The sequence below is a fragment of the Meleagris gallopavo genome, chromosome 10 (assembly GCF_905368555.1).
Source record: "Meleagris gallopavo chromosome 10, MGAL_WU_HG_1.1, whole genome shotgun sequence".
Classification (NCBI taxonomy): Eukaryota; Metazoa; Chordata; class Aves; order Galliformes; family Phasianidae; genus Meleagris; species Meleagris gallopavo.
Genome location: NC_139413.1, coordinates 12963200 through 12990645, shown reverse-complemented (window position 1 = coordinate 12990645; position 27446 = coordinate 12963200). Strand labels below are relative to the sequence as shown.

Genomic DNA, 27446 nt, shown 5'->3' with positions numbered 1-27446 from the left:
TGAAAATATTAGAAGAGACAGAAGGTTTTTTTTCCTTTCATACTGTTTTGGCAGTTGTCTTTTTCTTCATGAACCATGTGACAAAATCTTGGTGATTCATGATAAATTCCGCAGCCAGAACAGCTCATATGATGTGAATCTTCTGGATGGATTTCTACAGAAAAGCATTAAAAGAACTGGGTGTTTTTTTTGTTGTTTGTTTTTGGTTTTAATGCTGCTCTTAGATTCCCGTAATGTTCCTAGATTTTCATTTAAAAACAAACGAAAAGGAACCAAAAAGCAGCCTCAAGATAGGCTTAACCCTTTTTACAGAGGAAAGCAGATAGATCATTGGCCTTGATTCAGAGCAGTACTTAAGCAAATGTCCTGAATAGGAATATCTTACTTAATGGAAAACTCTGAAGCCTTGACCTTTGTTCTTCTTCCCTTTCTTTTGCCAAATGCTAGAATTCTCCTTCATGAAACAAACAGAGGCTTTCCTTTCTCCACTTTTAAACTTTTTGGTAGCTTTTCTTTAACCCTGGTCTTAATTCCCTATAGTTAGCCATGCCCTGGAGTCTAGGGTGAAGAGAAGACTTCCCGCAGGGGTGAGCAGCCTTCCCAGCAGGGAAGGCAGTATATATAGCCTTGTATGGAAAAACTGGGGGCAGCACGTCCAAACTCCTCCTCATTGCATAATTAAGAGCACGTTGTTCACACAGCCCAGAACTTGGAGTTTCCCAACACATGAAGGCTCTGACATGTGACATCTGTGTTTCAGTTGGGTGATAAACATCTGGGGGTGGAAGGGAGGCTCTGGTGGTGGGCGGAGAGCTGGGAGTGATTCAGATGGACAAGGAGTCCCCGTTGCTGCGGCAGGAGAAGTAGTGGGGATTCTTGATTCATTCTCCTCAGCTGCTTTCACCACCCTTACTGCCCCTGCAGTCCCTCCCAGTATTACTTTGTCATCCAGCTAGTTGCATAGTCCCAGGTTAATTATCTTCCTTTACAAGGTGATTTTTTTTTCTTCATTAAATAATGATTGAATTCCCAAATGATCTCACCCTGCTTTCTCTTTGTAGATGTTTGTGAATCAAAATAACAAGTTAACAGACAGGCAAAAACACAGAAGCATGAGACGGGACAGTGAAGATGGGACAGAGCTCCAACCCATGGTGAGGCAGGAGTGCAGGCTGGGAACTTGCCTGCCGGCTGATGTGCTTGTCTTTGTGTCCTGAGAATAGATGTAGACCATTACACGTTTACTGATGCCTCGCAGCAGCCATCATGCTGTATCCCTCTCCCACTTTTCCTTCTATTGCTTTCCCCCCCCAGGAAACCCTCTGCTGGTACATAATGGATGGATCAAACGTTTGTACTCATCTGTCTTCCATTCCCACTCAGTGTGCCCAGCAAAGGATGAGAAAAATGGGACAACAGCAAGGGGGTGGAGAGCAATGCTGTTTGGGTAGTCCTTCATGTGTCTGCTGTAAGATGAGGCAAAACAGCAGCAGGCCATTTGATTTCAAGTTAGAAATGTTCAAGTTCTGGAACTCTAATATTAGAACTTAAATGGCTTTCCTCCCCAGGACAAGACATGCCACTCCACCCCCATCCCCTTCTTTTTCTAGTAATGTCTGTATTTGTTTCCTCTCTTTTATGCTGTGGTAAAAATAACGAGATGCTAGAAGGGAGCACTGCCCTTTCCCCAGGCTTGGGAAGGTCCTGGGAAATTAAGTTCACTGACATCTGAGATGCTACAAATTGCCCAAGCTGAGGAACTGCCCCAACTAGTTCAGAATTTGGGGTGATTTCAGCCTCTCAGTGCTATAGAAAGGGATAGCTGTACTTGTTCTTTTCATTGTTTGGGTCTGCTTTTGCATTCTTCAGTAATATTTGCCTAGCACAGAAACTGGGGAGCTTCTGATCCCTAAGAGAGGATTGAAGATGTCAGACACAAAAGAACCATAATTATTTTCCCAGTTTACTTTTACAGACATCAATGCAGTTACAGGACTACACATTATTTGCCTACTTTCTTCTCTCTTTGTAGACTTGAATGGGAAATGCATTGGGAAGTACTAAAGCAGATCAGCAAGAGCAAACAGTTGCAGAAAAAAAGTAAAGGTTACCAACAACCCAGGACAAAGTAACAGTTCTGTAAATCTTTGCTGTACCCTCTGCACTGGTAAAATGACAGTCTGTTTGCATGAATAATGTGTTTTGTGTCAGCGCACCTGATTTTTATTAATAGTGTTGTTACAATGGTGTATGAAAGTTGTTAATAAACAAATTTCTTGTAAGTTTCTATGCCATCTAACTTAAATACAGAATTGACAGCTTCAGAGCTGTCCTTTTTATCTTCATGGTGTGTCATTTAATGTGGATTTGTTTTTAAATTTTGTAGTTGGACTGTGTCTATAAAGCAATTTTATGGAGTCCACCTTGTTCTGGGCAGGGGGTAGTTCTAGATTTTATTCAGTTGAGCGTGATTTTATTCTTTCTTTTAAAACTCCTTTAACTGTTTGTTTGAAGAGAGGTTTGAGGTAGGAAAATTACTCGAACCAGGGATTTCAGTGTAGTACACATCAGTGTAGGAAGTAAGACACTGCTGCAGGTAAGTGACTCATAAATGGTCTATTATGGTCTCGTAACAGAATAGCTTGCTAAACCTTTGATTAGTCACAGCTTGGAAGTGACATACAGAAAAGCAAAGCTCATTGGTGGTCTGAATGCCAGATCTGTTTTCATCTGGATACTTCGTCTGATCTGCTGCTGAAAAGAGTTGCCTGCCAGGAGATGCTCAGAAATACTTGCTTCTGATTCCTCTAATATGAGTCGCTTCAACAAGTCAAAGGATAAGGGATAGATGATGAGAAGGGAAAAGGAAGATTAATTACTTTCTAGCTGTTAGGTGAAGTTGGATGGGGCCCTGGGCAGTCTGAACTAGTATTTGATCTAGGGGCTGGCAGCCCTTCTGGTGCAAGGGGGTTGGAACATAGTGATCTTGAGGTCAAGCCATTCTATGATTCTGTGACTTTAAACACTTGGGTATTTCTGGTGCTTGTGGATGCTGAATGAACAATAATTCTCCATTGTTGAGAAAGCATACAGATATGTACTACAGAGGGACAAAACTTTTTTTCTTCCACAGTAAGATTGTTTCCAAGTAACGGTGTCTGCACAATGTAAAAATGTTTTATCAATATACAAAGCAGATGGGCTTTGAAGTTGAAAAAATCAGTTACTACAGAATGGAGTTTTCTTCTGTTTGTATTTAATGCTTATGCTGCATGTTTTAGCCCTTGACTTGGGAATTTGCTGAATGGTGGAAGAAAGGAGGGGACATTTTTAGAAATGTATCTCCATTTACAGATAATCTGTATGTCGGACAATCTCTAAATGATTTCCAGTCTCAGAAGTTCTTTGGTTCTGTTCATTGCAATAATTGATTCAGTATCACTGCCTCCAGTGCTGTGGAGAAAGGACTTCTAGATGCTTACTGAGTTTGTTTTGCTTTTTAAAGAAAGAAGTTAATGAATTTCCCAGTTAAATTGTATTTAAGTGTATTTCATTTAGGCAGTGTTGTAGCCAAAGAGTTACAGCTGTGACAATTTCATGTTTTCAGTTGTGGTTTCAGAGGACAGTTCAGAATGCATACTTTTTAACTGAATTAGTCCTTTTAACTAAAATAGCTTTCAGGTGTGACATGAGAGTTCCTAATCATACACATTCTGCTAGTAATTATGTCAACAGCCTCCAAATGAAGCATTCCTGCCTATCACAAATCCTCACTTGAGCTAGAAGAATAAATTACCCTTACAGAAACTAGTTGCTGGTTCTGCTTCCCTGTCCCTACCATGGTCAGACAACTAAAGCAGGCTGGAAGTAGAGCTCCTGTGAATGCCATCAGTACTACTGCTAACTGTCCAAGCCACTTTAGGCATTTGCAGAGCAGCGCAATAGTGTGTGGAGCCTTGGAGTGATCGATGCAGTTTCCTGCAGCAACAGGTGACTGGATTCAGAGGAATTGAAGGTATGTTTGTAATTACTTCCCTTAAAAAAAAACAGGAGCTGGGGGCTATTTGAATACCAAGAGAAAACTACGTATTGCAGTTTTAAGCAAGGCAGTTTGTATTTGTTTGGTGTCTTCTTCAAACTCTCAATTTAAGTAGGATTACCTCAGGTACCCATGGTGAGTGACAGAAATGGGCACACTGAGAACTGTTTATGTGTCTTGTGCCTCCTTTCAGGTACATACACAATAAATGCGTGCAAGCAGTTCAAAGTATGTTTTGGCTTCAGGAAGACTTTCAGAAGTCTTTGCTCAAACTACTGAGTGTTTTGTTGTTAGTCACAGTACTGCTTTTCAGCATCTAATACCCTAGGTGTAAGTTGCTGAATACCAGTATCTTGAAGGGGACAACAGCATAGCTCAGGAAGAGCAGGTCTAAAGAGACATCTTGGTCACTCCTTCGCCTAAGGTGCAGGGCTTGGACTGATGACCACCAGAGCTCCTTTCCAACTTAGAATTCTATGAAATAAATAAGCTTAAGTCTTATTCAACAAGTAAGTCACGTGAAAGTCAAATCATCACATCCTAAGATAATACAAAGAAATGGACCAAGATTTCTAGTCTTGAGGGAAGAATCCTTTTCAAGCCCACTACTTGCAGGTATAAAACATTTTATATCAATATTATATTTAAAACTTACACAGCAAGTAACTTTAAGATATCTTCTATTCAGTGACACTACTCCCCACCCTCCAGCAGAACCTTTTTTTTTTTTCCCCTCGTGTTGCAAGGAGCCCAGATGAATTAGTACAGCCTAGCTGCACTCTGGCAAGAAAGAGTTTCCCACTTAGGAATAAAGTTCTGCTATTAGTATCTAATGAACTCAGACCACAGACCAGCAGACATGCAGATCTGGGTATCTCATTACATACTCTGTCTTGTGAATTCTGCAAGTGATGGTATGAAGGTTATAGGTCAAAGGAGAGGCAGTGTTAAATATCTGTAGTTCCTCATTTGCCTTGAGAAAGGGGCAGGGATTTTGTGAACTTTGAAGGATCTCTAGTCATAATCTCACAGTCACGTAGAGGGGAAGTGAACTCTGCTATGAAGGAGCTACATTCCTTTCTTGTTAAGTCACTGTCACTCACTCCCAGGAGATTTTTACTAGGCTGTTAGATTAAATCCTGTGGAAAGAAAGAATTTGGATTGCAACAGACGGCAGTCCTACGTTACCCTTAACACAGGCAATGATGGTGGTTTGGGAGTAATTTCCATGCTATCTCTTTTTTAATAATGGTAGCATAACAAATGAGACGGGGTCTTCTACATACCTTTAAGAAAAAATATTTATTTATAAAAATACACTGGGATCAGTTTGAGAAGTGTGGCAATAAATACAGTTCAAGGAAGAAAAAGCACTTCTACATGGATATATTATGGCACAATAAAAGGTAAATGCACCATCAGATGTGGGACTTCCATTGGCTCAAGACTTTGTACAAGCTCCCTTTTTAGTAAGACAACTATTTCTAAGAGTTTGGTCAGTGTGAGTAATGGAATGAATTTGAAATCACAAATGCACACATCTAATGCAAGACTTACCATTAGCAAACAATACTTTAAAAACATAGTAATGAGATTTAAATCACTCGTGATGCCTTAGGCTTAATTGGCAAAGACCACATTTAACTTTGAGCATTAAATTCTTTGATTTCATCTGGAAAACAGAAAAGCTGTAAATATGTAAAATGAAGGCTTCATGTGGTATGTAAAAACCTACTTAAGTAGATTGTAAAAATGCATAGCTCCTTATTAGAAGACCTGGCTGTACAAGAGCACTCCCCCTTTCACAGTATTCCTTTTTACTTCATATGCAGTTATTGGTTATGCTGTAGACTACAACTGTTACAGCACTAAAGGCAACTAGACAGGGAAAGGGCAGAGAAAGAAAAGAGGAATGTATGTAAGGCAGTATTTCTTTAGGTACATTAAGTATAGTCTGTAGGAAAGACAGGTAACAATTCCACAAGGCTAGTTTCGTTCTTACTGAATAAAATAATGGACTAATACTGAGCTTCAGATGCAAATCTAGTAATCAATGCCTTGGTCACTGTACTGACCATGGTAATCTCTTTGATAGTCATCTTGGTACTCTCCGTGATAGTCATCTGGGTATTCTGCCTGATAATCGCTATCGCTGATTTCTGACCCATTAGTTCCTGTTCCTTGGCTGCCATTATGAATGACGGGTTCTGTTGGTGCAGCACAGTACTTGGGGTCGTACACTTGCCGTCCAAGCCCATACACACTCATTCCCTTCTGTGAAGCTACTTTGTTGGTGCCCATTTGTAATGAAATAGTCGAGTTATCCACAGGTTGCAATATGTGCTTCTGATCATAGATGTCTCTTCTGGTACCTGGTGCCAGCATACCAGCCTAGTAAAACAGGATTGTAGAGGTTCAGTAAGGTCAGGAGCTGTGATTATGAGACTTGTTATTACAAGTTGTACAACTCACTGGAAGTGCTAGAAACTACAAATACAAGCACTGAACAGCAGCAAGTGTTCACTAGTAAAGACGACCCCGCTGAAAGATCAATTTAATCTCTCTCTTTAAAAAGAAAATGCTTTGAGATGGTGCCCAAGATGTGATTATTGTGTTTAGCTAGTGCTGGAAGCAAAGCTGTGGTTTTCTTCTGACGCAACGCAGCCAGATGAAAATTCTAAAAGTACAGCATCGTTTTTATGCCTGAAGATTTCCAGTACAGAACATACCAGTTAGTGATGAGAAATTTAAGTTCTTCAATTATACTGCATAGAAGTACAGCTGAATTGTACTTTCTTGCTGTTGTCAGCAAAATACTGCTGCTACACTCTCCTCACTTGCCCAGGCTGAGTGCTGAATCTTTTCTGGAAATGTCACACACAGTCCTCCTTACCTGACTGGCTCCTTTATTAGTGCCCATCTGTAGGCTGATTGTTGTCTGGTCAAATGGCTTATCAGTTTGCATTTTTGGATCGTAGAGGTGTCTTCTAGTTCCATAAGCAGTCATGCCTGCCTGACTGGCACACTTATTGGTGCCCATCTTTATTGGGAGAAGGAAGAGGTGAACAGAAAAAGTGATTTATCTGTACAACAAGACAGTGTAAGGAAACGAGTACAGTTGCTAGCTGTGATAGCTGACAGAAGTAATTGCCATATGTGTTTTTCTCATCTAGCCTGATCATTACTTGTAACAAGTTACCACTTCTCCATAATGAGCTTCAAAAGGAAAAGTAAAACTAACAGTCATCCCAAGGCATTTCAGTGACTGGTGTTTGTCCAACTGCATATACAGTAAGAAATAGATGTATGTATCAAAATACAATCATCAGCTTCTAGCCTGGACAGTACAGACTCAATGACACTGCCAAAACTTGTCTGCTCCAGGAATTGTACAATTTTGCTCAGCCTCCTTTTAAAGCCACTGTCAGGGACCAAGATGATACTGCTAATATTAGCTAATCTTTTCCTCCTTACTACTCTTACTGAAGATTTAAAACACAAAAACCTAGGTAGTCACATGAGCATATAAAGCCAATCAGCTGCTTACAGGAATTAAAATGCCACACCTCCTTCCATGACAAGAATATACTGTAACAGTGCTGTTTTTGCTTTTTTGCATTAAAAATATCCCTGTTAATTAAAAAAAAAAAAGTTGTTCTGAAATGTAACTGCAAACAAGAATTTCACACTTACCTGAAGGCCAATTACACTTTGACCAGCTTTTAGTTTTCCTGCATCAAAACTTCGTGCTTGTTTCTCAGCATATTTGACACCAATATCAATTGTAGTATGAAAACCTTTGGTTTTTGCCTATTTAGGGAAGGAAAATAGAGAATTCAGTATTAAGTAGAATTTCTGTGACTGGAACACTTTCTTTATAGCCTGTATGGAGACCTAGGCTGACAGACAAGCTGCCTTTGTACCTGTCCTGGGCTTTCAAGTGATGCCACAAGCAGGATTATCTCATGAGAAAATGTGTCGGGGTGGGAGGAGAGAACCATTTCTGTCACCATTTGAACGTACACTCTGAAGCTACCTAAGTATCTTTGTCAGAGTGAGAAGGATAATCTGCAGGGATTAATGTTCTCTTATGAGCCTCCCTAGTTCAGGTCAAAAATCCTAACTCTTAATTCCAAGCCTTTGCTCAAGGAATGACTCAGGAGCAACTTCTGCAGTTTTTCAGACTCACAATACTCTATCCCCTCTTGATAGGTTGGACTTCTGCAAGCGCCAGAGGTACAAATACTTACCAGACCTGCTAGTGCCACGAGAGTAGTCTGCACTTGAGTCATATTTCCATTTTCAAAAAGATCATTGGCTTCAAAAATATCATGTGGCTTCATGCCATAGACTTGGATTGCTTTGATAAAATTCCCAATGTTCTCCAGCTAAACAGAAACAAAAAAGTCCTTTTTTTATTCAGTGTTTCAATTTGAAAACTAAGTAACTAGTTTAAAACGGAACTCCTTGGTATTGGCTTTTGTTTTGCTTTTTTACACACATTCTTTGCCTTGTGGGAATGGAACACCTCAGTTGGCATGGTTAAGAGTAACTACTGAAGAGTTTGAGATTACTTTTGTTAGTTCTAATGTGGACTTCAGAAATCAGACTGAGTTTGCCTATCTAGCACCTCTCCATCAATATCTATTATTTTGATGACAAAACTCAACTGTGTCCATTTCAAGAGGAATCCTAATTCAGAACTTCAAGAATTGATTGTAAGATAATTAAAACATAGTTATGTGAGTAGTAAGAATGTTTACTCTAGTCTGAAGGTGCTGTCTTGCTCATCTACTTGGGCAAATTCAGACAAGCTTTTGGGTTTTACTAGCAGTGTATGCTGTAGAAACTGGGAAGTAACATGGAATATGCTAGTAAGGACAATCTCAGCTTTCCTTCAGGAGTTATGAGAGATATTAAAATCCTCCACTACATTTATTAGCGTTCAAGACAATAAAAACAAGAGACTGACACAGCAGCAGTAAATTGGACTCAATGATAGTAAAGGCAAAAACCCTTCAAGTACATGTTCTAAAGGCATGTTGTTTTTGATAGTCACAAGGGGATTTAAAAAAAAAAAAAAAGTGCAAGACAGACTGCCCATAAAGACTAAATCTGGATGTACTGAAGTCCAATAGCTAGTGTATTTATTTGCTTTTTCTGAGTTTTGTTGCAAAACATTTCCTCAAAGACTGTTCCCCATGACTCCTAAGGGCTTCTCAAGAGAATGCTGCACACAGTAACCTCGTATATCCAGGTGCAGGCAAGCTGACCTAACAGCCTGCAGAACTGCCCAGATAGAATACACGAGCTGTCTGGTGTTAGTTAGGTGTTCTTGTTTGGCTGTTTGTTTTGATTTTGTTGTATTTTCTTTAAACTTGGAAAAGACCTTGCTATATGGCTCTATGTTCTTCCTCCACCAGAAACTTCATTTGTTAGCTAAAGCATTACTATGAAATATGTATAGTCAGCTGCCATTTGCGAGCCATCTTAGCTGTTAGAATTGCTTTCTATTAAATGAAGTTCACATACGCAGTAACCTCACTCAACTGTTGTGCATGTATCTTGTTACACATATGCAAAACTTGATGCTATCAGGATTTAAAGCATAGATATTCACAGGAAATTTGTTAATGGAAAAGAACTGTTTGGGGGTTGGAGGGGTTAGAGGTATAGTTTTGGGATGGTTTTTTTGTTTTACCTGGTGCCAATTTAGTTTTGATTGATTAATTTTCTTCACTGATCCTGGCTGCAGCTTATTTATAAGCCTAGGGAGGTGAAAAAAATGGAAATTCTTAAACAATATATCTCATCCTTATACCATCTTTGCAGGCATTATATAATATTTTCAGTGACACTTTGTTAGTTGCATTAGTTTAATCAGAATGGTTATGCTTTTTATTTATACAGAGTGCCTAGCTTAGACCTAGGTCTGATACACCTAACAGACAAGTCACAAGAATTGTTAGAATTGTTGTGTGCCATTTCATTATTATAAAAAAGAGCTTCATCATTACATTCAGAAATATTTAGAAATCTTTGCAGAAATATAAAGGAGATTTGAGTTAAATTCTGATTCTTCTCCACAATTTTAAAAAAGCTGCATCCCACCCTCTACTGTCAGCTTTCTTTGATTCCTATTGTTGATGTGTTGGAAGGGGACTCTTCAGAAAGTCCATCTGCATTCTGCAAATGTAGAAAACTGCTGAAATAAGGTTACTTAATAAATGCTTACTCGCATAAAATGATGCCATCTTTCAGTCCCAGCTGGAAGTTTGCACCAATGCTCAGGCCTGTAACCTCTTCTATCCAGTTACGCAGGTCTTCTTCTATCTGGGGATCATACTTCAGGGCAATCTGTAACACAAGCAGTCACAAAGTTACTTAACAAGAAAAAACTGCAACTTCTTCCCTAAGTGTTTCAGAGAGCGTGTTCTAGCATCTATTCAGTACTGTATGCCAAGTATCAGGGTATAGTTTTTGTTCCTTTTACTGTAATGGTTATGGCTTTACTAAATGTTTATTTGTAAGTACTCCTTTGAAGCACTTGACCAGTTCTCCCTACCGTAAGATTTGCTAGAACTTAAGCATAGTCTTAGTCTTTAGACAGCTGCAAAGAGATAATAAAGAAGTATTTTACACATAAATTACACTTCAGCAGCAAGTAAAAACTGAAACAGTACTTTATAAAAATAAAAATTCTAGATTTCCAAACATCAGTACTACTGCTCCAATACAGATTTCCAGACGGGAACTTACACGTAATAGGTTTGATATTATTTATGAGAAGATTATAATGGATTTTCTGCTTTAGCTAGATTATGACTAATGGAGATGGATTGTTAGGTATTCTCCATCACCACAACATCAGCAGTTATCTTTTTGAGGACTTGGGTGGTTGTGTGTGGTGGCAGGGTCTTCTTTTGTTGGTTTGTTGTTGTTTTCCTTCAATTTAAGAGTCAGGATCCCTAATATATCTCTTTTGTTTGGGTTTGCTGGGAGACTCAGATGGAACAAGCAGTGATCTGCTGTCTTAATTGCAAGGTTGTTGCAAAGCACTGTTATGTTACAGAGAAAACCTGCTGCAGTCTTTGGAATTCAAGGCAATAGAGGCCAAGAGTTGTCAGCAAGGTGATTCTAAAAACTCCTTTCTCAGACACTCAGACCTCACCACTCAGTGTGTCAGTTGGTGCTGCATGTGCTGCAAGTCACTGGGAAGCAGCATGCTCCAACCAGGCCAGCAGGGGCCAAGCTCAGCTCTGCCCTTTGTTCCCTACTCCACCAAAAGGATGCTGAAAAGCAGCTCAAACTTCCTTCGGTTTAAATCTGTTACTTCTGCAATGCTCCCAACGTGGGCAAGTTGGAGAAAAGGGTTCACATCACTGAAAGCAATTTTAGTCTTATGTAATCTCCTCCTTTTTGTGCAAGCAGAACAAGTTATCCAAGCACATGATTTTATATCACAACTAACCTCCACTGGTGCAAAGGTTGGCAACACTTCTCTGTGTGCAATACAGGCTGTCCCACCTGACACAGCAAGCAAGGCTGAGGACGAGCGAGCTGCCCCACCAAGGCTTAGCAGCACCTGCACTGCTCCTTGCTGACAGCGCTGCTGGCCCCCGCTTCGTTCCTTGTGGGGAACTTGGCCAAAGCCAGTCACATGCAGACCTGAAGTTTCACACTTGATGCAGACTGTCTTTGCCTTGGGGCCAGAAAAGCTAGGTATCAGCAGCCATTTTATACTGCAGGAGATTGCAGTTCCAACCTACACGAATTTCTTGGATTGAAGCAATTACTACATCTTGGCTAGCATTGCTCTCCCCAGCTCCAAACTGACCACACTAGAAATCACACAGTATGCCATTCTCTGCTTTCTTCTAAGGGAATGGAAAATTCCTATATCTCTGGCTTTACTTCAGAAATTTATGTGAGCAATATTTATTTTCCTTTTCCTTGAACTGTCTGTAGCAGTGCTGCTGTGGTGCCTAAGTTACAGGTCAGGAGAATTCCCTTATTGATCTCTGTGTAGAACTCTGTGCAGCGTTCTGCAAAAGCTCTGAGTACCTCGGTGCTTAGGCCAGTGGTGGTCTGACGTCCTCGAGCTCTCTCTTTTCTCATAGTGGAGAAGAAAGCTCGAGTAATAAATACTGCCTGTAAGGAAAGTGATTTTTTTTTTTTTTTAATAATATATTTCTGAAGTTAGAAGGTGAGAAATGGACTAGAAAAGTTAATTGTTAAATTCACAGCTCCACAAGGAAAGCCTCTACACTTTTGTGTCGTTCTGATTTTTTTTTTTATTTTTTATTTTAAAGAAGATAGTCCTCTTGCTCTTTAGTTTATTGCCAGAAGCAGTGCTGCTGTGTTTTTAGTGATTGTAGTAACAGTACAGAGCAGGCAGCCCCTTTTGCAAGGGGCCCCAGTCAGAAAGATTCATTGCCTTGAAAATGGCGATGAGGAAGCTGGTTATTGTCCTCCTCCTTCCTAACCTGGCAGTCAGCTCACAAACTAGTTTCATGGTTATTTTTGTTTCCTATGGAAACACGGTGTGTGTGATCACACCCCGAATCTGTCTTCCCAGTAACATCAGAACAAGCTACTTGAGTTCTGCCAAACTCACGGAAGAGCTGCAGTCATGGACATAACTGAGATTTTGTTTCGTTGTTTTTTGAAGAATTTTGGGCAAAGGAAAAAGATCCCCGAAGTCTAAAACATAGCATCATATCATTATTTCACACTGACGAATACACAGAGACCGTATTAAAGTGCCCAGACAAAATCTGAAGTTACAGGCACAAACACAGGCAAGTTCAGAAAAAGAAAGAACCTGTATGAAGGTCAGAGCACGGTATGCTCTGATATTCCACTTAGCAGAGAGCAGGCAGTTGGGGCTGGCTGTATGGATGGAGACTGTATGCCACATTAAGATCACAGTTCTGACATGCACACAGTTCAGAGAGGGGCCCAAGCAAGTCTTTTCCTCTGTTCTTTAGTAACAGAAATGTAATCAATGTTGTGCTAGCTGAACATACAGGCAATTTGTTTCGCTTTGGCTTAAAAGACAATGCTAAGTGATAGTTTAGCCATCCTGCAGTTGAACTTGTCTTCTTTTCCTCTTTATAAGTAAGGAAATAACCAGTGCATAAAACTGATGTTGCAGAAAAGTGGTGATTCCACCAAGGGACATGCTTTAAAGATCACTCATCTCCTCCTTCCCCCAGTTTACAATCAATGAAAATGGCAGTCAAACTAGTGTGAGTCCCACCAGCACTTGTGCGTTTGTGGCTGTCTTTGCAAGTATATAAAGGGAAAAAATGGCAAAAATTTTCCTCATTTAATATCAAGTGCATTCCATATTTGAGATCACAAGTGAGATGAACACTAAATAACTACCGCCATTGCTTAAGCTTCCTTAAAGGGATTGGATGGAATTTAAAACAGTCTCTTGAAAGAAATTTACTTAGTTGGAATACTTTACATCGTTTAAGTCCTCAGTTTCTCAAGAAGTTTTAAAGTATGTTGGGGGTATCGCTACTGTGCTTATCTACAGATGGGGAAAAAAAATCACATAAGGAAACTTGCATTTTTTGCACCAAAAGCATTACTGTTAAGTCTGCTCATTTCCTGAATTGTCTTCAGTAAGGTATAGTTTGACTTAAACATGGCAAAGGGTTTGATGTCTTTAACAGGCGGGCAACTAGGTTACTGAATGTCAGGTGGTGGTGGTAGGTTTTGTGAATTATACTTGATCTATCTGAAAAGATAAAAGATGTGGAAATTTAGAATTCAGGCTAAGCATGTGACAAGAGGGGATAAGTTAAGCTGGGCAGGCGCTGGGTCAGTGCTACTGGAGGGGAGGTGTTCTGCTTGCTTTGGGTTCTTAGCTCTGTTTTACTCCTGGTATCGCAGTTAGAAGTTACGTAACACTAAACTAGGGAATACTTCATATTTTCCATGTTTCCATCAGTTGTTCCAGCCCTTCTTTGATTGCTATCTGTGAGGGGAAAGTTGGAAGCTTTGTTGTAAATGAAATACTATGGCTTTTTCCATTACTACTATTCTACATGCCATCATTTGATCCTTTTTAATGCTGAACTTTCATGACAGATACTTAAATCTTGTATGTCCACAAAAGAAAACACCTTCTAGTAAAATGAAAGTGGTAGCTAAGCAGCACATTTCAAAGAATTCATCATCGGTGCCATTAGAAAAAGCTGCTGTTTTAGAACCCTGTAGAAAAGATCAAATTGTAGCAATGGACATGAACATTTAAAATGTGATTTAAAACCAATCGGATAGCAGGATGCCAACTGTAAATTTCTTTGTTTTGTTCTGATAAATCTTGAAGGATTCATAAGGCTATAAATGCTGCTGCTTTTGTAGATACTTCTGAGGTACAGACGTAGTTGTTAGAAATCTCTCTGAGACTGAAGTCTATGCAAGTGGTCAAAGCCAGACATGCTCTGTGGTTGTGGGAAGAAGCAAGCAGGTGTCACTTGCCTGCTAACAACCTCCTGACTGCTAGGCCAGTTTGTAGTGTGAAGAGTTGGCTTCTGTTTCAGTACAGAAAAAGCAATGTAAAATTTGGCAATTAACAGAAATAAAAGGTTTTTTTCATTAATTTTAAGTAGAAATGTGATAGCTTCACAACAGGTAGCCTTCAGAAGACTAACATTATATGTTACCTTGCTACTGTAAGTCATAAGAAGAGGCTGCAGCTTTTTGGACTGTGTTCACTTAATGTACAAAATAAATTAAAAGTTACCCACTCATTTTTAACTCAAGCTGTACGAATTACTTCAGTTACATCTCTGCAAAACACTCCCACTGTGTCTGAATGGTTGACGTGATGAGAGGTTGAAATTTGGAAAATTTCTGCATGCTTTACAAGAACATTCTGAGCTTGACTCTTTTGCACCAGATGAGATCACAGACACTACCTCTGACTTTTTCCTGAGCTTCACATACACTTAATAATACATTAAAGTTGTACTAACAATATAAATTTTAATTTACCAGAAGCTGTTTCAGATGCCTGTGTGCTTCTGCTGCTGTAGTGTCTGTCCTGTCTTCTATCCTGAGCCAGGATAGAAGAGTGCCTCATCAGTGATGCAGAGGAACAAGCAAAACCCAGATTTACTAATGCAGTATGAAATTAAACTAAAATCTCTTCTGCCATCTTTTATTACAGATAAATTAAAGTAAGCACTTTACCACCTAAAATTGATGCGCTTCAGTCTTACAGGTGGAAGTCTTTTGGCTTTCGTTTCCTAGATTTGTTTTTTCCTTTGTGGAATGGAAGGAGGGGAGGGGCAGAACTGGCTTTAGAACTTAGGACACCAGTAAGTCAGTCCTTCCTGCCTTTTACTAGGCAATTCCTGTTTCCAGAGCCAAGTTTCATCTTTGAATGTCACACACAGATAACGCTAAGCAATCTGATACACGTACAATTATGCCAATATCCACATTAGGCTCGAGTCCTTGAGTAAAACCTGATTCCTCTACAGCCTTCACAATTCCTTAGATGTGGGATGAAATATTCCCTGGTGATAACTTACACTGACTCTTCTTGCAGCATTTGATACTACCCATGCCTTCTTGTAATATATTTATTTTGGCAAATGGAGAATTCAGGATTCTTGGAACTCTGATCTTCCTGTCTTGCGCTGTGCAAGTAGGACTGCTCTTAAAGTGTACAAACCCTCCCCCCAAGTTTAATACAAGACGAGTAATCATCACCTTATTTGTCAAGCATATGGATTCCTTGTGAAGGTAACTTTGCCTTTGTTTCAAAGTTCAAGGGCCACAGGCAGATCATTAGAATTGCTCAGTGTGCCGTAGCGTGCTGAGTTGGAGAGATGTTAGCCAGTATTTCGCACCGTAAATGATCTCATATGGACTTTCAGTTGTCCTTTCATACTAATCTTTTCCAAATTACACAGTACACACTGTACATTAAAAGCTACACCTGTGCCAAATCTCCAGTTTAAGAGTTCAGCTATCTTGCTGCTACTCTGGAAAAATACTGTAACACTTTTTTAAGATAAAGTTTAAACACACCCTGCAGCTTTTACAAGTCACTGAGGCTAACAAACACAAAACTCAGTAATTAGAAAGCAGTTATAAAGGGTAAAGTCACCTATCACCTTACAACTGCCAGCAACTGGTAGTGCTTCTGAAGCTTTCCCCTTATGCCGCAGGCTGCGTGCCTGCACTGCAGGGCTCACACAGGCAGCATGTGGCACATATGGCACATATGGCATGTGGCACACTGCGTTCCAGGACCAGGGAGCACCTGAAGAAACTGATTTTTGTTAAAGTTGGAACAATAGAAATGGGTGCTTGCCCAAGTGGGAGTGAGGCAGACAACAGTGCTGATCCCAAATAATTCTCCAGCATTCCAGCTCTTTGCATCTGAGCTCCCTGTTCTGTTCTTTGTTTACTGTTCCATAATGCGTTGCCAAATCTCACTCTCTTTTTTTAAAGATTGTCAAAATTTACATTTTTTTAAAAATTATACACCTGAGTTGCAGTTGAAATTCTGAAGTGTAAATAGGTCACCCTATATACTTAGACTTCAGATTCAAAGGTAAAGGAGTGTAATACTTCTTGTTGGAACCAGTAAATTTGCCAGCACATAGAATATAAAAGAGCATGATCTCTAAACTGAAACATAGAACCTATGGCACTGGGAAAATACAAAGTTATGATTTTATGGAAAGTGGGCAGAAGAGGCAGTGAGAGGAGCTCACCATCGAGTGCAGCTTTTTGCCATTTGAACTACCAGCAATTCAATGAACATTCACCATAAGCACAAATTAAAATTCCCTATTAATTGCATGTACATTGATCAGAACTACATGTGAAAATAGATATCGCAGGATTGTGCATAAGAAACCTGAAGGTGAAAAGAAATGCAGGAATCCAGATGAAAACTGGAAAAACTTGAAAAAATGAAAGCTGCCATTAAGTATGCCCGGCTAGTTGAGCATTTTTCTGTCATTATGGGTTGTTTACAGAAAAACAAGAAATCCACCATGCTAACACTAATGCCACTGTATCCACCACTACACTACCTAGTACAATTTTTTTTAGAGCTGTATCCATTTTGTTTCATATTAAATGGTAATCTTCTGTTATTTGTAGCACAGTTGATAATTCAGCAACATTTCACTGTTTCCTCTGTAAATCAGAACAATCTTTAAAAGAGAGATGAAAGGGAATTAATCCAAATTCCCTGGCATTACTTCCACGTGCACCAGCTTAAGCTCTGCGAAGTAGGAGCAAGCCATGCCACACAGTTTCCATTCCTCTCCTGCCCAAGGCACCTGTGGGCACACAGGGCTTCTGTTGTGAGAGCAGCAGGTGGGAACAATGCGGTGTTCTGCTCCATGGCTGTGCAGGACTTTGTGACTGCTTGCAAACCAGTCAAGGTGTTCCCATGTCTTCCCTCTACTGCTCTAACAACTCAGATTTGTGCCTGCCCTCAGACTGAATGGTTCCCAGTTGTGCTGTGCTGTTGGATTACTGCAGCTCTCTCTCCCATTCCCACTTGTTTTCAGTTTTTCCTCACATTCACATTATCTTTTCTTGTCACAGCCACAGATCTCTGTGACTCCTTAGCCATCAGCTCTGCTTCTAATTGCAGCAACATCTGCTCCTGTCACCACATATTTTTCTTGATACTGATACTGAGTTCCTTTGCATTACATTATTTACTCTCTGTATCGCTGGATACTTAGATTTTGTCCTGCAAAGAAACTGAGTAATATTCACTACCCATTATTTGAAATAATTTGAAATAATGGGTAGGTTCGGGTTGGATATTAGGAAAAATTTCAAGTGTTGAAGAAACATTCAGATTCTACTAAGGGATATGGTGTAGTGGGGAAGTGGTAGTGGGAGGTGGAAGGTTGGACTGGATGATTTTGGAGGCCTATCTATCCTTGGTGATTCTATGATTTTATGAAATCGCTGCACAATCATTACACAAAAAGCCTAAAAATATAAAGTTTCTTCTCAGCTAGGGCAGCACTGATTCCACACGATGCATAAAGCCTATTCTTGAGAAAAGATTCTCTTTGCTTTTGGGCCCTGCCCAATACTACTGAACTGATCAACATAGATCAGAGCACAGCATGCTATCAGTAACAGGAACAACAACTGTGTGGTTGCTGTCAGGCAACCCCAGTGTGCTTCTGAGTGGGCTCACTGAGGCATCCACAACAAGCATTCGTCAGGAAAACGTGTGTTTCTCTACAGTCTGGGACAAAGATCCTAGCAGGTGGCAGCCTAGAAACACTGATCTGAAATGGCTCGTTTACTTCTCTAGAGACAAAAATAATCTTAAATGGAAATTCTCTATTTTATAAAGAAAACTACCCCAAGTATACTTATTTTAATTCATTTGCCTTACTTATTCTTCTGGCATCTAACTGAATTTGTATCTCTATCCAAATCCATCTCTACTCACATTATACATGCAGAACACAGCATAAAAAGGTTGGAATCAGCTAAGAATCCAAATGAAGATTAAGGTAGACACATGCTTAATTAATCACACAAAATGCATGACTACTATACAACGAAGTGTTATAAAGTTAAAGACTGCAGTTTTACAGCAGCTGAAGTCCTTATGAAAATACCTACAGATTTGTTTGTATAAGCAAAACACATCCTTTGACTTATTTCTGCAGTTTCTTCCTGGCCAACTGATGTAAATCTACTGTGAGCAGAGATTTTGCACCAAAATCAGGCAGTTACTGGTCCTTCCCTACCTCGTAACAGATTGCATTTTACAGTTACTGTCAGCTTCCTGCTATCTCCTTTTGCCCAGAGTGACTGGCACAGATCATACAACCTCGTTACTGCCACAGGATATCAGTAGTTAGTGCTGCTGGGGGTGGAAGGGATGCACGTATGCACAGCATCCAGAACTCTGGGTTACCACAACATAAGCTGCGGTTTCACTGCAGTGAATTCAGGAACAGACGAAGCACTAACTGCAGGGCAATGCTGTATTAAAATGATGTGTAAGAGTGGTCCTGACCCTAAAATATTTAAAGTTCCATCCTTCTTTTGTAGAACAAAATGCTCAAGTACCCTCACTGAACTCTCCCTTTGTTGGTCATATTTTGCTCTAATTCTTTCCTAACCATCAGAAAACCAGCTCTTTGTCTCTGATTTTTAATCTTACTGCGTTTTTATTATTACTGAAACTGTTATGTTCTTTCAACATTATTGAAACCATTTCCATCGTTTATTAACAATAAAAGGCTGCTCTCAGGACAGACCTAGAAAAGGGACAACAGTCTTCTATTTTCCAAGAAAGGTAAGCGTACTCTTTACTTCTGTTTGGAACTGATCCCTCTGGTAATTCTGCAAGGTGAAGAGACAGTTTCTTGCAAAAACAAGCAAGCATTTGGTGACATAGGTCTGAATTACACATGCTTCATTGGTTCAACAGGCGTGTTATGACCCAACTTCAGACACCAGCAGTGTGGCATTACAGGAACTGTGGCAGCTCCCGGCTCTCCAGGCAGCAGGAACTGCAGCGTGCAGCCACCTGCCCTGTGTGCTGCAGGGAGGGCTCTGCGGGGCTCCCAACTCATTGCCAGGGCAGAGCTGCCTCTGACCCAGCACCTGGGAGCAAGCAAATGCTGCCTGCATCCGCTTGTCTTCTGCGCCTTGTCTCTTGCTTGCAAGACTTGTAGTGTTAGTCAACTGATCGGAGACAACGGGAAAGTACTTTTCAAGGAAGTTAGTCTCATTCAGGCATAACCAGGAATAAATTCAAACTATCTGTCTGTAAACAGGAGGCTGTAGCAGTGGAGATACTGACAGGAAAACAGAGAGATCTTTCTCAGCAGGGAAGCCGTGTGAAGCGCTCCTAGGAGCAGTGTCCAAGCTAGGGGAGCTGGGGAGGTTAGTCTGGAATCGTGCTGTGCTCCTCCAGCCCTCAGCACAGCAGCTCACATCCCACCCTTGTGAAAGCCTTTCAGAACAGCAAGAAAACTAAGGCAAGGAGATGCCAGAACAGTGTCTGCCTCGGGGGAGAGAAGGCTTTATAAAGGCAGCAGGGAGCTGTCGCTAGGCCTGCTCATAGCTACTAAACTCAGCACCGCTCTAAGAAAAAACAAGGGGTTGGCAGAGTTTGTCATTTATCTGTTTGTTCATTTTAAGAAAACAAGAACCCAGAACTGCCTACCTGAAGGAAGTCACAACCACTGAGGAAGAACACTGAGTGATTCAATCCAGCTAAATGGAGGCAAATACATTACTGAGGCAATGCTGCAAAACCAAAAATATTTACCAGAAGAGAATGCTGCTGCTGGATATGGCTATACAAGTTAACAGTTGTTTAGAATCAAAGAGTTACGAAAGGCATTTTTAAGCAAAAGAGTCCCTCTTACAGAGAAAAGAAGGATTTTCACATGATCTCACTTAGAAAAAATCTGTTTCAAATTGCCCTACGTGTCCTGGCCTCAGGCCCACTTTTACTGAAGGCCTTTCCTGTACCATTCCGTAGGGGATGGGAATCTCTAAAAAGTTTTCCTTAAAAGGATGTGTCAGATGTGCAGTGTATATGGTGTTATGGAGCTACAGAAGCCAGCAGCTCTGAATACAGAGAAGTTTCTATCCTTTACTCTCCAAGGCAAATCATAGCCCTCTGCATTCCCTCTGAATTAATATTCTTACAGAGGGAGGCGAGGTGAAAAACCCACTGATGTGCCATTGTCCTGAAACAATGCACGCACGCATCCATCTGCCTCCTAACGGTACTGACTGAGCACAGGGAATATAACAGGGTCACTTTCTCCAAATTTCAAACTAGCCCTGAAACCACACAAAAAGAAACCAAAATCATTTGTACATTTTAAACAAGGATGTGTCACTGAAATGCAACTTAAATTTTCTATTAATCCCATTTAATCATTGTGACTCCATGAAGATTTGATTTTCTGTCCTCAGAGGTGTTCTGGCTGTAGAAGGATGCAGAATTTAAACAATAACCACAACAAGTGTTGTATTTTTCTACCACTAATGAAAGTTATACTAGGAAGTTGATGGATCCAGCAGAAATAAGGTTGCTGCAATTCATTCTATAAATGTACAGAGCTGTGACACTGAAGGCGCAGCCGAAGTGCTGCCTTAGCTTTAGCAGGATGCAATCTCCAGCGAGAATCCCCGCTGCTGCTTCCTGCAGCCTGCCCGGCTCCACCTCAGCGCTGCTGCTCAGGAGCTGAACCCTGGCTGTGTGCTGCCAGTCATTGCCTTCCTCCCTGAAATGATGCGGTAAGCCAAGACGTGCTTGTGAAATCACAGCCGTGGTGTAGGGCTTTACTTGTGAAATCACAGCCGTGGCGTGGGGATTTACACCCGACAGAGATACCAGGCTTGTGGCTCAAGAGCTCCTGCTTGAGACCGTTCCAGGCAAGCTGTAAAACATGTCAGGGCTCCAAGAGACAACTGTCAGCATGACGACGACATGCCAAGGATTGCTGGGGACTTACCACTGAAAAGAAGAAAATGACCCTCATGTCATTGTTTACAGCAATCGCTGCTGGCCATCACAAAGCAGCTGCCCACTGGCCTGTCTGCACAGCCGGCAGCAATGCCACATGCAGGGTGGCTTGGAGGGCAGAGACCAGATGCTGGGTGGCAGGTGCTCACATCCTGGTCAGCTGGCAAGGAAAACGCTTCAGTGGCAAAGCATGTGCTTCTGCTATCAGAAGGAGATGTAAGTACGGACTGATCGTCAGTTACATGAGTGTCATTGCTATCAGTCTGTGCCTGTTAGCAGGCCTGCTTATTGCTGTGTCAGTATTAATGCCGCTGTATGAAACCTCCACTTGAACGTGCTCAGGAAAGCAGCACTGTCTGAGCAGGGGAACAGCCAGTGGGTCAGGCACATGGAGACAGAGCCACAGACAGACAGCAAAGGGTGCAAATGAATAGTGAGAATGCAGTGAAGACTGCCAGAAGGCCATCCTACTTTAAAACATCTAAACCAAGCACGTACCTATTGATGGGCACTAATGCCACCGTAACTGGTGTGAGAACTCTGCACAACCAGGATGCTCAGATACGTGAGAGTTTCTGTCCAGAAAGGGACAAATGTGTGACTTGGAAGCAAAGGGAAGAATGCCATCATGTATTTTGTGGTACACAGAGCTGTTGTGCCAAACATGGACTGAAGTTTGGCTACCCAACAGCCACAGAACAGCTAGGGGTTGTAAACAGTTTTGTGTTGACTTTGTTATCAAAACCACACCGTTAAGAGCCATTCTTACTTCAAGTGCTTTTGATGTACCTGGTTTACAGATTTCTTCTCTAAATCTATCGAGGAAATGTTCAGTGTTCCTTTTATCTTTGTACATCATAATTGTAAAGGAACAGGTATTAAAAAAAATAAAACCAGAGATGCTTGAAGATTAGCACTCTGAGATTTCTGGAAGAAAACCAATAGAAAAGAAAATTATGAGTAGTGAATTTGAATGGAAGAGATGTGTTACTAAAGCCTGAAGGCAGCTGGAAAAATTTCACAGTTCTTTGGAAAAACAAGCAGAGATTGGGCAAAAAGAGAAACACTGCAGTCCTACGCATGGTGAGCCTGATAGCTAGCTAGTAAACATTCACCTCAAGATCTAGAAGCAACTATCAGAAAGCATGAATTAATTGGAACAAAATGGAGTTTGGTGCTCGATCCCTTAAAGCCCTTTTGCTGCTTCCTCATTTTCAGCATATCTATTTCTATTGAAGTATTTCTGAGAGTTAGCATCAAAATACTGGATTTTTCATTTATTCTCCAGGCAACAAATTGTGAAAATATATATAATATATAAAGGTGATAGAGTCTGATTTTATTTTAAACTAAACATCTGTATTTAATTCAGAACTTGTACATTAAAGCTATTATTTAAAAAATATTTAAAAATAAAAGTCAGACTGTTCCATACAAGAGGATGGGAATGCAGAAACCCTGTGCTGTGTTATCACCACCTGTGCTCTGACTGCTAAGTGCTCATTGCCCTGATCCTCATTATTGCCTTATCCTTCATTTTTATTATGTCATTCTAGATAATGTGAGTAGAAAAACACTTCAGCAGAAGTAAATATGCTTACAAAAGGTTTCTAAAAAAAACTCAGTGAGCAAACTAGAGGTTTCCTAAAGGAAAATAGCAAATACAAAGCATGGAAGGGGAAAAATAAGTGTGCAGTTGAAACAGGTTGTTCTAATGGTTACTTTTTAAGAAGGAAAATGGTATTATTTCTATGTTGAAAGGAAGGCTGTGAAGAGGAAGGAGAGGATCTTGCAGATCACTCAGTGCACTCAGCACTTCACCTAGCTATCACTGAATCCCAAGGAGGTTGTGGATGCCCCATCCCTGGAGGCATTCAAGGCCAGGCTGGATGTGGCTCTGAGCAACTTGCTCTAGTGGCTGGTGACCCTGGCTGTGGCGGGGGGATTAAAACTATATGATCTTTGAGGTCCTTTTCAACCCAAGCCATTCTATGACTCTATGATTCAATGAATCACTGAGGTAAAGAACCTGAAAGGTATAGTCATCTGAACCTGGTTCCCAGTCAAATATCTGTTAAAATGTAACTCCTGGATTAAGAAATTAAATGTGATTTTATTTGTCCTCTAGCAAGCAAAACACCATAAAAGAATTTTTTCCTCAGCAGTTTCAGAAAGAACACAGTCATGCACCTAGGCCTGGCTGGTCTCACAGAGCACAGACATTGTTCTACACCAGACAGCTCCTGTTTACCCTGAGAAGGTGAGCAGGATGGCATTTTGTTCCCAGGGCTCCCCTGCCTGCTGGCCTCCAGTTACAAGGCTGCCCTCTTCTCCTCCTGCACTGCCAGCTACTTCATTCATCAAACATGCTGGAAGTGGTCCTGACCTGGGCTGGTTTCCTGACAGTGACAGTGCAGAAGAAATGATGGAGACCAGAGTCAGAGACAGCCAATTGCCAGGACAAGTTTAACTCTGTGCACACTTACTCTGCCCGTGCTCCCTCACACACGAACAGTGATGGAGATGGCAGAGTACCAGAGGTGAGAGGAGGGCGCAGATAAACAGTGCCCTGCTGTGTGCTCACAGGAAGGGCGGAGTGGGAGGAAGCAGCTGAGCAACTCCACACCTGCCCCTGTTGCTGTTTGCTCCCAGTCTTGCCCAGCAAGACAATGCCATGAAACCTTCTGTCACTCCCTCCCCACTTCCACTGTTAGCCATAGGCAGCTAACACAACACCAGCCTGCAGCTCTACTTAATGCTGTTATCATCTCAAGCTATGCTAACCGTGAGGTACTGCAGACACTGCCCTGTTTGTTAGTAAGAAAACTATTTATTGCTACTACTATCCATTTAAATCAGCTTAAAAGGCTTCTTGCCGATTATTTGTTTGGGATCAAGTATCCTCTGCGATCTCAGGTAAATAAGGAGTCAACTTCAAAGGGCTTGCCCTGCTCAGCCCGCTCCTGCAGACAGCTTCCTCCTGGCGGCTCCCACTGCAGATCCCATCTGTAAGGCGGAGGAGAAGGAGAGGGGAGCAGGCATCTGGAGTCAGCCCAGGTAAGGAGCAAAACAACAGAGGGGTGGAGCCTCAAGAGAGAAAATAAAAATGCAGAAAAGCCCTGAACACCAAACTGAGCGAGGGTTTGAAGCTTGGAGATGGAATCTGGGGTGTAAATTTTAAAAATGTCTTACGCAGCATCAGGATGTGTTATGTTCATCTATTCAAATACCACACCAAACAAAGGTCTCTCTCAACACCAACACAATGCCAAATGGAAAATGAAGAACAGAAGCTAAAAGCAAGACAGCTTTCTACTCAGCCCAACTATCAGCACGTCTGCCTTCTGCAGGGGAAACTGCCAGGGCTGGCACCAACGCTTCAGACATGGGCATCTGATACAGGCAGCGTTCAGCAGGGAGCACTGCAGCTCTGCACACTGCACCAACACCACCAAGAGCAGCACGATGGTCTCCACCAAGGTCAATGTTTCAGAAAGCCCAATAAGACCAGTGCCAAAAAGGGTCCAGTAAGAGCTGGAAAATGGATGTCCTTCCAGTGTTTGATTTATGACACTGCAGGAGTTGAAAAATGGAACTTCTGGTCTTCACAGAGCTATTCTTGTCTGGTCCTCTGGACTGGGGAAACAACAGTCAGGCAACTCCAGCTAGGAGGGATGCAGTGTATCTGTTCATACCATAATGATTTGAAATGTGATTTGTTATGGTAAGAACAACATTCACAAAGTTCAAAGCTATTTTTTTCTGGATTGTTTTTTAAGGGATGAATTCATGTGTCTTTGGTATGTGTGAACAACTTTTTGTGGCTGTTCTGCACTGATGTTTTCAGGACTGAAGAAGCCTGCACACCAGAAATGGGAGCTGCCCACAGAACCTGCCTCCCTACACCTACACTGAAGGAAGTGGTGAAAGCCTGCAGCTGACACCCTGCGGAGTGAAGCATGAGACCCTTCCACCAGTGGCAGGATGGCTTTGAGTCCTCCATCAGCATCACGCTCCGGGAGCCCCTCTTGGGAGGCCTTACGGAAGCTGCTGACAATAAGAAATTCCTAGGAAAGACAAAGAACTTCCCACCCTGTCTTTCTACAGGCAACGCTGTTAGGCAAACGTGATTCTGTTAAGTGTGTTTTCAAAGCAGAACAACATTTCCATTCTTCCCAACTCAGGGGCAGAAGCGCACACCTTGCTGTCTCTTTGTGCCACACAGGTGTGGTGGGGAAGCACCTCAGGGTTCTCCGGCAGACATTCCCAACACAGCAGCACCCCGCTGTGCAGGCACAGCCCCACAGTGTGCTGGGAACGGCCTCAGCACAGCCACCCGGGCACTCCGCACACATTTTGATGCTGCAGGTGGTACTTTCTGCTCTCTTCCCGCTTCTATTCAGCCACCAGCAGAGCAGGGTCAGGGAGCTGCCGAGGGCTGATGCCAGCCGTGTGGGAGATACCTGGTTATGGAGCGTCATGCTGAGGGCTGCTGCCTAGAGCAGACACACAGCACAGCTCACCCCGGGATGGCCACGGGTGTCTTTCTTACGGCTTTCCAACGGCTATTCAGCGCAAGGCAGCGGTCTGCACAGCCGAGTACCGACATAAGCACCTTCTGATCCGTAGAACGTGACAGAAACAAATCAAAGCGACTCCGTGCAGCAACACACAAAGGTGCGCACATCTGCGCGCAGAACCGCGGCCAAAGGGAACACCGACAGGGCGGGCTTTCTGTTATGTTTTTTAAACCACAGCGCTGCCCACGACGCGCCGGGGCTGGGCCGGCCGACCCTCAGACAGCACAGACCCGCCGCCGCCATCCCCGCGCCTTTGTGCCCCGCGGGCGGGGCGGGGCGGGGCGGCGCGGGCAGACAATGCGCGATCTGTGCGGCGCCCCGCCGATTGGCCCGCGCCGCCCGTGCCCATGATGTCATGCGGGTGGAATGCGCGGCGCGGGGGGCGGCCCGGCCCGGCAGCACGGCACGGCCCGGCTGCGCCCACCACCCGCCGCCCTCGGCCTGCGTTTGTTCCGAGGGCCGGGGCGCGGCACTCCGCGTCGGGGCACAGGGTACCGGGCGGTCTCCCCGTACGCGTCGCGGCCCGGCCCCGACGACGCTCCGCCACGCTCCGAGCGACGCGCCGGGGGCGGCGCCGACCCGGTGGCGGCGGGAGCGGCCCTCGTGCCGTGCCGCACCGCGGGGTGCCGGGCCCGTCCCGCTGCCCGCGATCTCCCCGCGCGCAGCCGCACGTCGCGCCCCGTCCCGCCGCCGGCGCGGACAAAGGCGGGCTCGCCCCGCGCCGCCGGCGCCGCCCGTACCTTGTTCTTGACCTCGGCGGAGAGGCCGTAAGAGGGCCCCTTGTTGAAGTGGGTCATGTCCGCGGTCTCCCCGCTGCCTGGGGGCGCTGGCGGCGGGCGCTCGCTGCGGCGGGCTGAGGCGAGAGTCCGCCCGCGGCCGCGGAAAGTTCTAGTCCCTCCCTCGCGGCCCGGCCCCGCGGCCGTTGGGGCCGCCCGCGCGCCAATCGCAGCGCGAGGTGAGGGAGCCCCTCCCGGGACGGCCGGGGAGGGGGCGCCGGGCCCGCCCCGCCACCGACACGCCGCGGGCGGGCGCCGCTCGGGGGGAGCGGGCCGCGAGCGGAGGGGTCGGGAGACGTCAACGGGAAGGAATCTGCCGCAGCCGAGGGCCGCGGCGCGGCCGGTAATGCCTACCACGTGTGGGCCGGGGGCTGCGGTGCGGCCGGGCCGCCGAAGCGGGGCCGCTCCCGGTTAGGGGAAGCGGAGCTCCCCGTGGGGAAAGAGAAAGGACGGGCTGAGGAAAACGGCGGCTCGCGGACGCGCCGTGAAAGCCGATCGGCTTTTAGGCGCTGCCGGGACGGCGCCGTCCT

At 43.2% G+C, this 27446-nt stretch overlaps 2 protein-coding genes across 8 annotated transcripts in view; one reads left to right on the top strand and one right to left on the bottom strand.

Annotated features, from left to right (window-relative positions):
* Positions 1 to 2282, top strand: part of SLC44A3 (solute carrier family 44 member 3) — a 38498-nt gene extending 36216 nt beyond the window's left edge. For 4 of the 7 annotated variants that reach the window (XM_085231867.1, XM_085231870.1, XM_085231866.1 and 1 more), the window contains 2 exons: positions 1062 to 1154; positions 1315 to 2282. In XM_085231867.1, the coding sequence (XP_085087993.1) occupies positions 1062 to 1154; positions 1315 to 1551 (330 nt within the window). In that variant the 3' untranslated portion in view covers positions 1552 to 2282. Of the gene's footprint in view, positions 1 to 1061 lie in introns of all 7 variants that reach the window. The other 3 variants (XM_085231872.1, XM_085231869.1, XM_085231868.1) reach the window with 2 other exon arrangements.
* A 3040-nt stretch (positions 2283 to 5322) lies between these two features.
* On the bottom strand, positions 5323 to 27016 carry CNN3 (calponin 3). Its single transcript, XM_085231876.1, has 7 exons — positions 26881 to 27016; positions 10275 to 10396; positions 9741 to 9807; positions 8290 to 8427; positions 7733 to 7849; positions 6933 to 7079; positions 5323 to 6430 (listed from the first exon to the last, which is right to left on the bottom strand). The coding sequence occupies exons 1-7, from the start codon at positions 26935 to 26937 to the stop codon at positions 6083 to 6085; spliced, it is 996 nt and encodes a 331-aa protein (XP_085088002.1). The 5' UTR covers positions 26938 to 27016; the 3' UTR covers positions 5323 to 6082.
* Between the last annotated feature and the right edge of the window lie 430 nt (positions 27017 to 27446).